The sequence below is a fragment of the Lygodium microphyllum genome, chromosome 14 (genome assembly GCF_053477565.2).
Source record: "Lygodium microphyllum isolate KBCC chromosome 14, Lygodium_microphyllum_v1.1.10, whole genome shotgun sequence".
Taxonomy (NCBI): domain Eukaryota; kingdom Viridiplantae; phylum Streptophyta; class Polypodiopsida; order Schizaeales; family Lygodiaceae; genus Lygodium; species Lygodium microphyllum.
In genome coordinates, this window is record NC_141148.1 from 83143375 (window position 1) to 83159014 (window position 15640).

Sequence of the window (15640 nt, forward strand, 5' to 3'; positions counted from 1 at the left end):
CGAGCATGCCATTGTTATTGAGGATTCTTTTACAGGAGCTGTCTTATCTACAGGTTGGCAGGAGAGCGGACTTTACAGGCTCCATTCTCCTTCTTTGATGCAGGGTCCTCCGTGGCAGTCTATTGCTACACCTGTTCCCGCTTGTGCACCTTCTATTCCACAGGTTCCTTCCCATCCCCCACCTTCTTCTCCGGTGGTTCCCTCGTACCCCCCATCCCTTTTAGTGGGGGACGATCTCGGTGATGCAGCTGTGGATTCCCTGGCCCCTAGTGTTTTAGAGGGGGGTTCCCAGGATCGTGAGGAGCTCCTTTAGCGGCAGTCTACATCGACGAACTTCATCGACCTTGGCATTCCTCTTGCCATCCCAGGATCCGTTTCTCCCTTGGCCTTCAGCCACATCCAGGATCTGAGAGAAGGTGTTAGCAGTCATGTTTGTCATGCCTTGTCATCTCCTGCCTGTGAGCCTCAGTCTGAGTCAGACAAGGACATTAGGAGCTCTGACATGTCTGTCATGTGTTATGATGGGGGAGGCTAGTCACTCTCGACTGGCTGTCTTAGGATGTGTATTTCTTTTTGGCCTCTTTTAGTGGGCAGCCACTGGCTGCCCGGCCACTTTTTGGTCACTGTTGTGGGGCGCCTATTTTAGGGCATTTTTAGGGTTTGCGCCCATTTTAGGGTTAGGGTTAGGGTTTGTCCTTTTGCCTATTTATAGGCAGCCCCCCTCCCCACTTGATCACTTGTCTTCTTGCAGATTCCGACACTCCTTCTCCCCCATGGTGGTGCTGCCATTATCATCAGCCTGATTTGGTGCCCTCACTGACGCTGTGTGCTACGTGTAGGGACTGATCAGTCTCCTTCCGCCTTCCCGTTTGTATTCAGCATTCATTTCAGTCAGTGCAGATTTCTCTTCCTTATTTTCTGCTTTCTCTCTCTCTCTCTCTCCCTCTATGTTCGTATTCCTTCTTCCGCAGCGCACTCTCACACCATCTTCATCTATAAATAGATAGGCTGCCCCCATTCAGTCTTCTCTCTTGCGTGCAAGTTTCTCACCCTTGTGTACAGATCTCAGTTATCAATCTCCCACCACGTGGCGGTCAACCCTTCGCGATTGTTGCCATCACCTCGTTTGGTCCTCTACTGCGGCGTTCTACTGTTGTGTTTTACTGCCGCATTTTACTGCGACGTTTTACTGCAACATTCTACCGTTATGTTTTGCTACTTCGCCCACATCATCAAGCATCATCCTCTGCAGTCGCCTTAGTCTCATCACACTCTAGTGATCAGTGTTTGGTGTTTCTCTCACTCCATCACTCCGACTAGTGGTCACAGCACTTGGGATCCATCTCCAATGGACGTCACTCTTCAACATACTACTCTACCCTTGGACACACTGTATGCTATCACATTCATTTACAGCATTCGTTCACTTTAGAGTTGTGTTCTTTCTATCCCTTCTTGTGTTTAGGGTTTGAGTTTTGAGTTTAGAGTTTGAGTTTTGCTTTCTATATCTGTGTTTGTCTCGTTGTGCTTCTGTCATGGTTATACCCTCTGTGTTTCCTCACTACAAACCCTAGTAGTGCCTCCACACTCTTCTTCACATGGTATCAGAGTTGGTGCTTTTATAAAGAAAAAGTAGAGCCAATGCAAGTGCCCACGTGGCCAATGACTCACTATTGTATGCAATTGTCTCATGTTTGATATATGAATTCCATTTCCCGACCATTCTTCTAAGTTCTCTTCTTTGCAATGTTCTTCTATGTTTTCTCCTTTCTCTTTTGACTTGTGTTTTGCAGTTTGTTTCAGCATCTCTTTATGCTTCCATTACTGCATCCACTTCTAACAGATGAGATGGGGTGGAGGCAAAGGACGAGAAAAAAGTGGAGCAAGAGGATGAGAAGGTGAAGGGACAAGAAGGCTATGGAGAAAACAAGAGCTAAAAGAAAAATAAACTGCATGTTCTCTTTTTTTACCAAACCATGGAAATTTTCCCATTTTATGGAAAAAAGCGAAACAAAACATTCTATGTATTTCGTTAGTTTTGCATTTTGTCAAGCAAAACAAGTTTCTTGATTACTATGCATACAACCTAACCTTGTGGAATTGGAAAGCCCCATCCTAGACAAGACATTATTTAGTCACTCTTGCGGGAGTGAAGGTTTTGTAATGAACTCTTGATTAATATGGCCTCTTCTCTCTTCTCTATTGGTCATAGGAACAAGAAATGGTCGAAACGGCCCCCCGACACACTGAAACGCCGTCCTCGGCGCAAAACCGTCACAAACTACATCCCCAAATTGTGAACATTCCCTGTCTCGTTTTGGACAAGGAACGCGCGTTTTTTCGCACATTCTCTCTTGCATTCCTTGTCCCGTTTCGGACAAGGAATGCCATGTGGCATGCCACTTACCCTCCTACCCCTACAAACTTGCGCCTTGTTTCGCCTGTGTGCTCATTTCGCTCCCGGTCTGTCCAATCTGCTGCCCCCGTTGCTCGTGATCTACTCTAGCCTCCTGTTTGCTTGCATTTGCCAGCTCCATTATGATTCACCTCATCTCTCTTCCTTCTTCTCCAACCCCCCTCTGCCTTCTTCCTCTACTTTCCTCCTCTCTCTTCTGAGTTCTCCATTCTTCTCCTCTTCTCTTCTTCCTTCTCCTCCTCTCCTTTTCCCTTCTCTCTTCTATGTTCTAAGTTAACTTTTCTCTCACTCTTGAGCCTTCTCCCTTCTCTCGAGACTCTTCACAGCAGCCAATCCTTTAGGTTTTTCTTCAGCCATTTTTATTTCACTTTTCAGCCTAAAATGGCTTCATCTTCCTACCCCGCTCATCGTGTCAGTAGTCGAGGAAGAAGTTCCAACGATTAGTCATGGTGGGAAGTAAATGCTGGCCACCCATTGAGTGGTGAAGGATCTTGACCATGGGCTTGCAAGCTTTGCCCATACAAGCAAACTAGTGGAGCAAACAAGGTAATCCGTTGAACCGAGCATTTCTATTTTGAATTTTTATTGATTTTAATTTTTCAAAGTTACTTAAATATTAGGATATGGAATACTAATTGCCACTTGTTCTGCTTTATGCATAAGTAGGTCCGAGCTCATCTCCTATATGAGCCAAATTTAGAGGTACAGTTTTGTCCTAATGTGACCTTGGAGAAGCAAAGGGAGCTTCTTGACCGTGTGGCAAGTCAACAAGCTTATCTTGCATCTAGACCACAACGTGTTGCAGTTAACTCTGCAACTTTTGTGACACCATCCCCAACAAATGTGTCTAGAGCAAGATCAATATTAGGAAGTGCTACCTCCACATCTACTAGGCATTGCATCAGCCATGGCATCAACAACGCCACATGTTGCCTGTAGACAGAGCACACTTAATACTAGTTGGGATTCCAAGAAGAAGGAAGAGGTGGATACATCAATGACACGTTTTTTCTATCATTACCACATTCAGTTTCATGCAGTCAAATCAAAGTATTTTAAATTGATGTGTAAGAAGATTGGTGGGGATGGCCCTTCGTATGTACCTCCATCATCAGAGACCTTACGCACCACTTTGCTCAACAAGGAAAAGCACCAGTGACTAGAAAGAGCCTGTGGGCTAAAAATGGAGTTTCATTGATTGCTGATGGTTGGAGTGATACACGCAAGTGATCCATTCATGGCATCATTGCTTATTTTCGTGGGAAAATGTATTGCATATCTTCACATGATGCATCAGGATAGGAAAGTTAGCAGATGTACTTGCAGCAGAGTTGGTTACAAGTATTGAGCTTATTGGCCCAGAGCATGTTGTGGTATTTGTTGCAGAAGGAGAGCCCACAAATAGGGCAACAAGTGCTATTATCCAAGGATATTATATGCATATCACAGTTTCATATTGTACGGCTCATTGCTTGAATAACCTACTAAAGGATATTGGTAACCTATCATGGATTGCACCTGTCATAGAGCAAGGAGCTCAAATGGTTAGCTTTGTTTTGAATCACCAATTTCTTCGCCATCAGTTTTCTTTTCGGTCGAAGAAGACACTTTTAAAATACTCTAATACCAGATTTGCCTTTAACTTCTTGATGCTAGGCAAATTAAGAGAATGCAGTGGTGCCTTGAGGAAAACATTTTTTAGTGATTAGTTCACCTTATCAACATTGGCAGATACTCCTACAGGTATCTTATACGTGGAGAAAGCAAATAACTCCGTTTTTTGGAATGATGTAAAGCAAATAGATGCTATGGTATCACCTATTGTGCATCTATTGAGAATTATGGATGCTATGCAACCTTGCATTGGCAAGGGTAATGAGGCTATGGATAGGCTGAATGAAAAGCTGCAGGAGTTGGCACCAAATGATAAGGTATATGAGGAGATGCGCCATTTAGTTGTGACAAGGTGGAACTCCTATAGGTCACCCATGCATGCACTTGCATTTGTTATGGATCTTGAGTTCCAGGGCAAGGGTCAAGAGAATGAGACTGAGGTTATGGATGCATAGAGACTTATATTGTCTCATCTAGTGCTTGATCATGGCACTAGATAAAAGATCACAAACCAGCTTTCATGTTATAGGACCTTTCGGGGTTCTTTTGGTTATGGGAATGCACAAGAGGATCATTGTAAGATTGGGGCAGCTTTGGGATGGGAGGACTATGGTTCGGATGGTCTTGAGTTGCAACAACTAGTCATTCGTACTTAAGTCCATTAGTTGGTTCCTCTTGTTTCGAGGAATTGTGGAGTACATACGCTCACATTGCTTCAAAGAAGAGAAACCGTCTTGGTGTGGAGAGGGCAAACGATCAGGTACTTATTAGTGCTAATTTGAGGATGTTATGTAACAGTATGACAACAAAGCCCAATCCATTCACAGAGTGGGAGATGCAATAAGAAGAGGAGACACATGCTGATGTTGAGGGTGATGCAACAATTCATGGTACACACGATAATGAGGCTGGCACTTTAGGAGTAGCTACAGCAGCCTCAGATCATGATGATGATCTTTGATTTAGTTTGCTTATCATGAGTCTCATGAAACATGTACATTGTATATGATATTATGATCATTGATGACAATGTGACACTTGGGCCGTTGTGCCATGCCAACATTATATTTGTACTTGCAGTCTTGCAGTTGCCTTTTGGGCTATTTTGGCATGTTGCATATTGCTTCAATCTAGAGATTCGACTTCATATTTGTAGTCTTTTTTGGAGCAATGAGTATGTTCTTTCAAAAATTAGACTTTATATTTGTAGTCTTTTAAGTTTTTTGGCAATGGGACCATGGGCATGTTCTTTCAGCTTAGACTTTAAAGTTTAGTTCATTGTTCATTGTTTTATGGCATATGTATTATGCATTTTATAATTGAATAACTTAACTCTTGAGCCTTGTAATTTGTAATTCAATTTGTAATGACTCGTTTTAGAATTATGTATGATATCTTTAAAGTTAAAATGATTTGTCCTTGTGGATTATATACATTGGTTTTAACACTCCACATGGATTATGAGTGATATATTAAATTTTTTTCATGAATTTTAATTTTTTAAATGCCGTTTCCATTCCCAAGTCCCCATTCCCTAGGTTTGGCATCCCCATCACCGTCCCCGTCCCCGTTCCCCGTTTCTATGCTATTGGTCAATTGCGTACTCTGGCAAGCTCCTGTGAGAGTGTGCAAAGGAAGAGGAAACAAGAACATGGAGAGAGAAGGAAAGAGAGAGACTGCAATGAAATAAGAAAATCTAGTTTGAACTCTAAGAGAATGCTGAATACAAGGGGGACTAATCCCTACATGCAGCCCAAGGTGTCAATGAGGGCATCGAATCAAGATGATGACAAAAGGTAGCAGCGAAAGACAGAGGAGAGTCCCCAATATCGGAGTTTGCTGAAATCTGCAAAACAGAATGGCCAGCCAATTGAGGACAGAGGCTGTGTATATAGCCAAATCTGTCCCCACCAAAAAAAAAAGACCTAGCAGCAACATGCTAAGCATTTAATGCTGAATAGTGCAAGAAATGCTAGCACCAATAAAAACTGCAAATCCCCCCATCCAGCTAGTGTGAACATAGTCCAAACCATCCAAAAAGAAATGCATAGCCTGGAAAATAATTCAACCAGTGTGAAGACACCTAAAACCCGACAAAAAAAGGAATGCATGCTTTAGAGAGCTACCTCTATTAGCAATCGTGTTTGTCATGCCTTGTTATCTCCTGCCCGTGAGCCTTAGTCTAAGTCATACAAAAACTTTTGAAGCTTTGACAAGTTTGTCGTGTTTTGATGGGGAAGGCTACTCATTCTAGAGTGGCTATCTAGGTGCATTTCTTTTGTTTGTTGAGTTCCACTATGTTTTCCATAGGCAATTTCTGCATTTCCCAAGCTGTCCACGCCTGTTGGACATTGTCCTTGCCAGTCGGATTTTTTGGTGGCCATCTGGCATTTTCTAGGCATTTATTGTGCCACGAGCAGCATTAAATGTTGTCGGCCAATTTAGACGTTTTGTGGCTATTTATAGCCATTCCCCACATGGCCATCATTCACATCATCATCATCTTCCTTTTTCCCTAGCAAGTGCACACTCCGACTCCGTCATCTTCCTCCGTCTCCAATGTCATCATCATCAACCTGATTTGGTGCCCTTACTAACATTGTGGACTACATGCAAGGACAGATTGATCAATCCATCATCATTGTATTAGCATTCTTCTTCAATCAATGCAGTATTCTTCCCTCATCTTCTGCTTCCACTCTCTCTCTTTCTGCTTCTCCCTATGTTTGTGTCTCTTTTTTTGCGTACTCTCACATGGTATCATCACCTAGGTGAGGACACAGTCTGGAGATTTCTTGCAGAAGAGCAGGTTTTCATTGGGGAAGAGCATCCCAAATTTCCAAAACGTAGTTTTTCAGCCTACACTTACTGCATTTATAACCCGAACAGGTGGTCCACTACCCGTTTTCACCCACAGGCAACTAAGCAACAATCTGCAAGGACCAAGCAACCACTTTTTCTACACCACACAGCATCAACTTTGGCGTTTTGACCAAAATGCAAATTTGCGTTTTATGCAAGTGCCCATCTCCTGGTGTAGACATCAACATATTTCTATAGGCCACAACTTCCTTAGCTTTGGCAACAGTTTTCTACTGTGGGTGGTAGTTTTTTGTGTAGGTGACAACCTAGTGAGTAGGCAACAATTGTTTCTATGTCAAACACAGCTTTCTAGGAGATTGCAAGTTCAAAGATGTCTTATCACCAGTTCTTTGATGACTCAAAGGATGAGATCTCTACTCCCTCCCCTCTGAGTCGCAGAGATTTTGTGCTAGTTGACACGACCAACGGAGGTCTCCTAGCCCGTTTCTCCTCCCCGTTCTCTCCATGTTTCCTAGAAGACCGGTTCTATTGGCCTTCACACGCCTTCTATAGCACCCTCTATACAAGTGCCCGGACTCCCTTCTCTGCCCAAAGAGGACCGGCTTGATGGTTTCAACTGCTCACTTTGGTCATGTAAAGTGGAGTGTATCCTTGATACCTTCGATCTTTGGGAGTTTGTTACCCAATATATTCCCTGTTCAATGGAGGATCCCACAAATGGATCATCGATGGATCGATGGATCATGCAGCCATATGGGATCAACTCAACTCTAGAGCTCGATCTTTCCTCTTTATGAGCTTATAGGATTTTGTCCTAGTGCATGTGTGCAAGTTGTGGAAAGCAACCGAAGTGTGGACAAAGCTTGCTTCTTTGTACCATAAGACATTTGCCCACCGGTTTACTCTCAAGAAGAAATTGCGGATGCTCATTGTTGATGATTCTCCTTCCATGAAGGATCATATAAACAGGTTTGAGGACATTAGGGATGAGCTTGCATCCCTTGGAAGGATGATCTCTTTAGAGGATATGGCCATGATTCTTTTGACTCAATTGCCATCTCCCCAAATTGATGTCCTCTACAACAACATTCTTACGTCAAGGACCCATGAGAAGCTCATATGGGAGGAGCTAGCCCCACTTGTTCTGGAGCATGATGAGTGTGCACCTCCACCAAAGCTTTTGTTGTGGGTTCAAGAGAGGGAAAGCAGAAGAAGAGGAAGTCTAAGGCTAAAAGACAGTAGGGTTCTTCAAATCTAACTCTGACTTAAACAAGCCTAAATGCCCATATTGTGGAAAGGGAACACATCCAGAGGAGAAATTATTGGAAGAAATACCCTCGCTTTCGTCTAGGAGCGAAGGATGAAACTAAAACGTCCAAGCCTTCTACCTATACTCCAACGGTTACCCATGAATCAGTATTCCTTCATATTGTTGACTTGGAGGAGCCTTCTTCAGTGGTTGCATCATCTTCTAAGAGGCCTTGACTGGTTGATAGTGCAATCATGTTTGGCGTGCCTTATTATCTCCTATCTGTGAGCCTTAGTCTAAGTCAAACGAGGGCTCTTTGAGCTCTCACATGTTTGTCATGTGTTTTGATGGTAAAGGCTACTCATTCTAAAGTAGCTATTTGGGTATGTTTCTTTTGTTTTTCAGGTTCCAATGTGTTTTCCATGGGCACTTCCTACATTTCCCAAGCTGTCCACACCTGCCGAAAATTGTCCTTGCCAATCGGATGTTTTTGTAGCCATCTAGCATTTTCTAGGCATTTAATGGCATTTCTAAACTGCAATCGGTCAGTTTAGGGGTTTTGTGGCTATTTATAGCCATTCCCCACTTGGCAATCATTCACATGATCATCATCTTCCTTCTTCCCTACCAAGTACACACTCCGACTCTGTCATCTTCCTTCATCGCTGGTGCTGCCGTTATCATCAACCTGACCTGGTGCCTCACTATAGTCATTGGTTACATGAAGGGACCGATCATTCCATCATCATTGTATCAGCATTCTTCTTCACTCAATGAAGTATTCTTCCCTCATCTTCTACTTCTGTGTGTGTGTGTGTGTGTGTGTGTGTGTGTGTGTGTGTGTGTGTGAGCTCCATGAGCATTTCCATACCATACTTGGAACACATATGAATTGAACCCAATCTATATACCATTTTGTACCTACTCAATTAGTTTATCATAGCATTAGATGGTAGCTATACTGGGACCTGGAAAGTTTCCCAAACATTTTGTATGTAACGTTTTGGTCTCATAGGCCAACTTGGCCTTTCGTAGACGTTAATATAACTTTCTTTCTTTTTTTCTTCTATTCATATTTCTCTTTTGTTGCACACTCTCACAACCTCCTTTGTCAAAACACATGACTGACTAAATGTCACAAATCTCAATGTCCTCGTTTGACCCAGATTGAGGCTCACAAGCAAGAAAAGACAATGCATGACAAACATAACTGCTAACATCTCCTCTCAAATCCTAGATATGGTCGAATGCCAAAGAAGATAAAATGGATCCAAGGGTGGCAAGAGAAATGCCAAAGCTAAAGTTCATCGATGTAGTCTGTCAATGAAGGAGCTCCTCACACTCTTGGGAATCCCCCTCAAATACACAAAGGGCCAAGAAATCCACATTTGCATTGCCGATATTGTCCCCCTCTAAAAGGGATGGGAGGTACAAGGAAACCACAAAAGAAGATGATGGGCATAAGATGGAACCTTTGGGATAAACAATGCACAATCGAGAATGGGTGCAACAATAGAAGACTGCCTCGGAGGACCCTGCAAAAGGAAAGGGGAATGGAGCCTATACAACCCTCTCTTCTACCAACCTGTCACTAAAATAGCCCCTATAGAAGAATCTTCAACAAAAATGGCCTACTTGGTGAAGACACCCAGGGTACCAAGTCTAATAAAGCCATGAATAGCGAGAAGATGGAAGCCTAAGCCATGAACATGTAGACTTTCAAAATGGAGCTCCGTGTACAGTCTAGCAACAATAACAGCAAACTTCAAAGTGTCAACACTAATAATAGGCATCGAACAAATGTCACCAACAATGACTAAACCCTTAGACAAAGAGAAAATCTCCTGGAGGGGTCGTATGACTCAAAGCACCACCATTAATAAGCCAAGGCCTCTCTGAAGACAAGTCTGTCACTAAAGAAGGCTCCTCCATCTCATGGATATGAAGGAACACGCACTCATGAGTAACAGCTATTGCTTCTTATTCTTGGCCTTCTTGTCCTCATGGACATAAAGAAACATGACCTCATGAGTAACAACTAATGTAAAGGAAGAGAAGGACACAAATGATTTAGCATCATCCTTTGCTCTCAGACAAAGGTGAAGATAGTTCTTCCAATTCTTCTCCTCAGGATGAGTGTTCTTCCCACATTAGGGGCATTTAGACTTCTCTAAATCTGTGTCAAAGCTCCAAGAAGTCTCCAAGCTATTAACCTGCTTCTTCTTCTTATTTTTAGCCTTCTTGTCCTTCTTAGTGCCCCCTCCCAAACCTGCAATAAAAGCTTTCGTAGAGTCAGATCCATTGGCTCCAATCTCCTTAAGGTGCTCTTCATGCTCCAAAACAAGCAATATAAACTCCTTCCAAAGAATAGTCTCCTATGCCCTAGAGGTAATAGGCTAGTGTAGAAAACATCATACTTAGGAGATAGTAGATCAGTAAGAAGGATCATCACTATATCCTCTAAAGATATTGTCCGACCTAAAGATGCAAGCTCATCTCATATATCCTCCATTTCGTTGATCTACGAGCATTCGAAGTTTTTTCTCTAGGGTGATGTGGTGGGCAAAGGTCTTCTGATGATAGAGGGGAGTTAACTTCTCACATATCCTCCATTTCGTTGATGTGCTTCTATATAGAGAGGAATCATCAACTGAGAGCATTCGAAGTTTTTTCTCTAGGGTGATGTGGTGGGCAAAGGTCTTTTGATGATAGAGGGGAGTTAACTTTATCCCCACATCTGCTGCACTCTAAAGTCTATGCACATGGACAATGACAAAATCATGTAAGCTCATGAAAAGGAAAGACCGGGGCTCGAAAGTCAAGCCAATCCCATAGAGCAGCTTGGTCCATTGTAGAACCATGTGGGGATACTCTACTAGACAAGGAATAGAGATGGTAACAAAATCCCAAAGATCAAAGGTGTCGAGAATGCACTCCACTTTACATAACCAAAGGGAGTAGTTCAACCCATCAAGTCCATCTTTAGTAGAGAAGGAAGCACAAACACTTCAACAAGGGATACAATCACGGCAATATGAGGGCCAAAGGTACAAGCCCTGCTTGAAATAGGGAGAGAAGCAAGGGGAGGTGAGGGGGGGCACCGATCTTCTCTACCTAATAGAGGGAGAATGAGACTTCAATTGTCAATCTTTGCATCACTCTTCACAACTAGTGTGACTTTGGTGTGATTGCCTATTAGGAGAAGGGAGAAGGTCCTCTTCAAAATCATCAAAAGCATCAAATGATAGTAATCCATCTCTAAAAACCTACAAGCACGCTATAAAAAGTTTGAGTTTTGGTGTCGGGATGCCCAAACGGATGAAAATTTAGTTACAACCTAAGGAGTTGTCGATGTCCTGCATACTCTATAGAAGACTCAAACAATGCAGAAAATATACATTGTCCACAATAGATCTGCTCCAAACAGCAAGCTGAGTATGGTCCTCTCTTTGTAGAACCTCCAAGTCCTCACTTTGGCAATGATACCATGTGACGGTGCACAAGGGAAGAGGAAACACAAATACAGAGAGAAGGAAAGAGAGAGACTGCAATGGAAGAAGAAGAACTGCTCTGAACTTGAGAGAATGCTGAATAAAAGGACTGGTCAATCCCTGCATACAGCCTAAGGTATTCAGTGAGGGCAATGGATAAGGCTAACGATGGAAGGCAGCACCGGAAGATGGAGGAGAGTCCCAAATGTCAGCGTGCTGAAATCTGCAAACCAGAATGACCAGCCAACTCGGGCTGTGTATCTAGCTAAATCTGCCCCCCACACCCCCAAAAAAAAGTAAACCAACAACAGGCCGAGCATTTAATGCTAGCTGACCTGCATTAAACAATCCAGGAAATGCTGGGGCAAATAAAATTTGCAGATCGTCCCCTCTGGCCTATGTGAACACAGTCCAAACAACTGGAAAAGAAATGCACTAGTGTGAACACTCCTAAAACCAGACTGAAAAGAATACATGCTCTAGAAAGAGCTGCCTCCTCCATCAAAACACACAACAGACTGAATGTCAGAGCTCCCAATGTCCCATCTGACTCAGAGTGAGGCTCATAGGCAGGAGATGACAGTGCATGATAAACATGACTGCTAACAGCTTCTTGGCCCCTCCTACTAGAGTACAGCAAATAGTCTTCATTTGCTCTGCCCTTCCTCCAGGCTCCGTGTAGAACCACCACCTCCTGTTTCAATACCTCAGTGGCAAACCTTCAGTTCTTCCCTACTGTTCTTTGCATTCCCTGCACAGAATTACATATTTTGTCCATCTCTCTAAACAGATCACTGCCCTTGCTCTGTAGCTTTCAAGCAGCTAAATCTTTGACTGTTAGTGATTGTATGCAAATAATGGGTATTTGGATGATGACAATACACACCATCGTAGGTCAGCTTGCAATTGAATAACCTCTTGTGAAGAAGCAATATCCTCATGGAAAAAGGATATTTCCAAGGACCACATGAGCTAGAACCAGCGAACATAACATGACTCAATCACAACATTCAAGACAAATCTGGCAACCAAGTTTTGTTAGGTTGCATCATGGTACGTGTTCACATGTAAGACAGGACAAACATGATACTCCATATACTGGCTGTTTGGCAGTGATTTGCAACAAATTCAACTCAAATAAATTAGAACTTTTCAAAGCGGACCAGAGAACAAGTGCATTAGCTAGCTGCAGAATTTATATCAAAGAGTAATAGGCACAATGTATAAACTCATACCTCTGCCTGCATACCAGCATGCCTCCTCACTCCTGTTGCATCGTACATAACAATGAGGGTAAACCCAAGGCAGACTGGAAAAAGGGCGTCACTTATTCCATGACATAGTGCAACTGATGTAGTGAGGGCAACACACAAAGCCGAGTGTGATGAAGGCATTCCACCTGATCCAACGAGCTTCTTCAAGTCCCAGCGCCTTTCAGCAAAAAACGTTGTAAACACCTTGAGAACCTGTGCAATCGCCCATGCTACAAGAGCTGACATGAAGGTAGGGTTTGCACACAGTGTAGCTAAGACTGGGCTAATATGATCTTTAGCCATTGCAGTGGTACTAAGTAAAGCCAATCCTAACCCACCCTGCTCCACCAGGCCAACTTTTCTGAAACATTGCAACCTCTCTAGCCTACTAAGTAACTTCTGGGCTGTACCCAGTCTCTTCCCTGTTAATAACTGATTGACATCATGTACCTCTTGTTGAATGGATATATTCTGGGGGTAGTTGAGGCCTAGATACAGCTTCACCCTGTTGAGAAGAGCCTCTGCAGTGCTGACACGCCTCTCTGTCAACAATTCATTGACATAATCAGCATCCTGGTCAAGTGATGCACAGCTCGAGGGCCTGCCCCGCAGAATGACGAGGAGGACCCAAGCTGCTTGAGAGACAGTAATGGTGAGTATGACGGCGGCATAACAGGACGACGCGGGCAAGGTGAGTGCACAGATTCTCTTCAGCACCTGCAATGTGGAGGATGCGTGCGGTGTGGACGGGATGGGAGCAGGAGGAATGGACGAGAACGCGGCCGATGCACAGGAAAGGGGACGAGGGGGAAGGGAGGCACCTCCATGATGGCTCAGAGGGCATGCTCTGGGGCGGAATCTGCAGGATGGGAGGTGATGCAGGTGCTGCTGAGGGAGAGGGTAGGCCTGATGGAAGTGGACGGATAGCTCGAGGGCCATGGTGTCGGGAGGCCGAGCTGCAGGGGGTCAGGGGGAGCTGGTGATAAGCGAAAGGGATTGCGCGGGGCCTGGCACGGGGCGTGCCGCCATTGCCACAATTAAGATGCAGGGGGTAGTGGAAGAAGAAGAAAGGGGCCGGGTGCGGGGTGGGACTGCGGGTTGGGGGAGAGCGAGAACAGCCCCTCTCTCGACAGACCAGGTGGTGGGAGAACAATCCTGTGATAATCACGGAATATGCGAGTCAGACACACCCCACAAACAGAACCCCGGTCCCCCACACTCTCACACGCGCACGAGGACACACAACACCGTTCGCCTCACATGCAGGGAGGGACCCCCGGATCCGCCCTGTGGGCTCCTTTCAGAACCCGATAGATCTCTCTCATAGCACCTGGTCACTCGTGGGCACACGCAGGGGGGGCCTGGGTCTGCTACACGGGCTCCTCTCATCACCTAATAACTCCCTCATAACACCCAATCACTCATACCCACCAGTTTTGCCACCTTGCCAGCATGTCTTAAACCCCACAATAGTCACATTGCCAATTTGAGGCTAAGTCCAAAACTCTATCTATCATCCCTCTCTATACTCTCCCTTACAAGTTCATGCAATGTGTTTTGATGAACTTTTAAGCATGATACTTTAGATAATACTCAATATAAATAATCCTAGTTTTCCTTTTTAATTTCTTCCACACTTCTGTGACCTGCTACATAAGGACTCCCCCATAAGGAGACTGCCCAAAGACCATCAACAAGTTGTCCACCCAATCCAACCACAACTAGAGGCTTCCTAGCATAACCACCCAAAGGTTCATTGGTCACTCCCTCCAAGAACATCACCAAAAGACCAATGGTAATATTGATGTATTGTAGATAGAAGCTTTGGGAATGAAAAAAGAAAACCTTTTCTTGTGAATCATCGTCACTCTTTCTCATCCATAACCTCAATCATAATATTTTCTCATGTGAAGGAAATGGGTGTCACATTCATGTGTTATCCACTGATCATCTATTCAGTAATACCCATGATATTTCTCCATTTCCAAAGGGAATTGGCCCTCTAGGAATCTCCATGCCTACACCATATTTCTTGGGCTGCCTCTTACCAACAATTGGCAGTCACATCACTTTTGTGGCATACACAAAAACACAATCTACACAACGTTGCCTTCACTGGCCATTACGACCTCCTCATCCATGGTCTGAGATCCCCATCCCTACTTCATCGTTGGCACCATGTTGCATTGCATGGCCATGTTTATGTCCATTCATTTGTTTAGGGTTGCAATTGAGTGCATGTTGACACTCTCTACCACACACTGACTATTGTGCCACCTACACAGGCATTTCCCACCCATTACCTCGCCAATGAATTACAAATTTAGTTCTAAGTCGATGATTCCCACCTCCTTCATCAATCCACAATGCACCCAAGTGTGATAGCATCAACATTGCATATTACATTTAATTCCACCTCCTCCCATGCCATTACACCATGCTATTCTATCGGGATTAACTTTTTGATGCATGTGTTACTATAAAGAAGATATCTGGAAACAACTTGCTTCTAAAAGAACCCTATCACAATCATTTATCAATGCACGTCCTTAGCTCTTCATGTAAAGGAATTGTGCACCAAATGCTCGCATGAAGCAATAATAAGAATATATTCGCTTTTCTATAAGATATTATTGATTTTTTGTTTATGAGAAGATTATTCTAAAGGTTTCTAATAGAATCACAATGTTGTAGATAATGGTATCTAGCATTATAGAATCCCTAGTGCCCATGCTAAAAATTTCCTTAGGTTAAGACTTGCATTTTGTTCATTGTTGCCTTGTGCCCATGTTAA

The 15640-nt window shown here is 43.7% G+C and overlaps 1 protein-coding gene across 1 annotated transcript in view; it reads right to left on the minus strand.

Annotated features, from left to right (window-relative positions):
* Positions 1-13984, minus strand: part of LOC148025785 (uncharacterized) — a 30105-nt gene extending 16121 nt beyond the window's left edge. The window contains exon 1 of the mRNA XM_087693031.1: positions 12829-13984. Coding sequence (XP_087549157.1) covers positions 12829-13785 — 957 coding nt within the window. The 5' untranslated portion in view covers positions 13786-13984. The remainder of the gene's footprint in view (positions 1-12828) is intronic.
* Positions 13985-15640: the final 1656 nt, after the last annotated feature.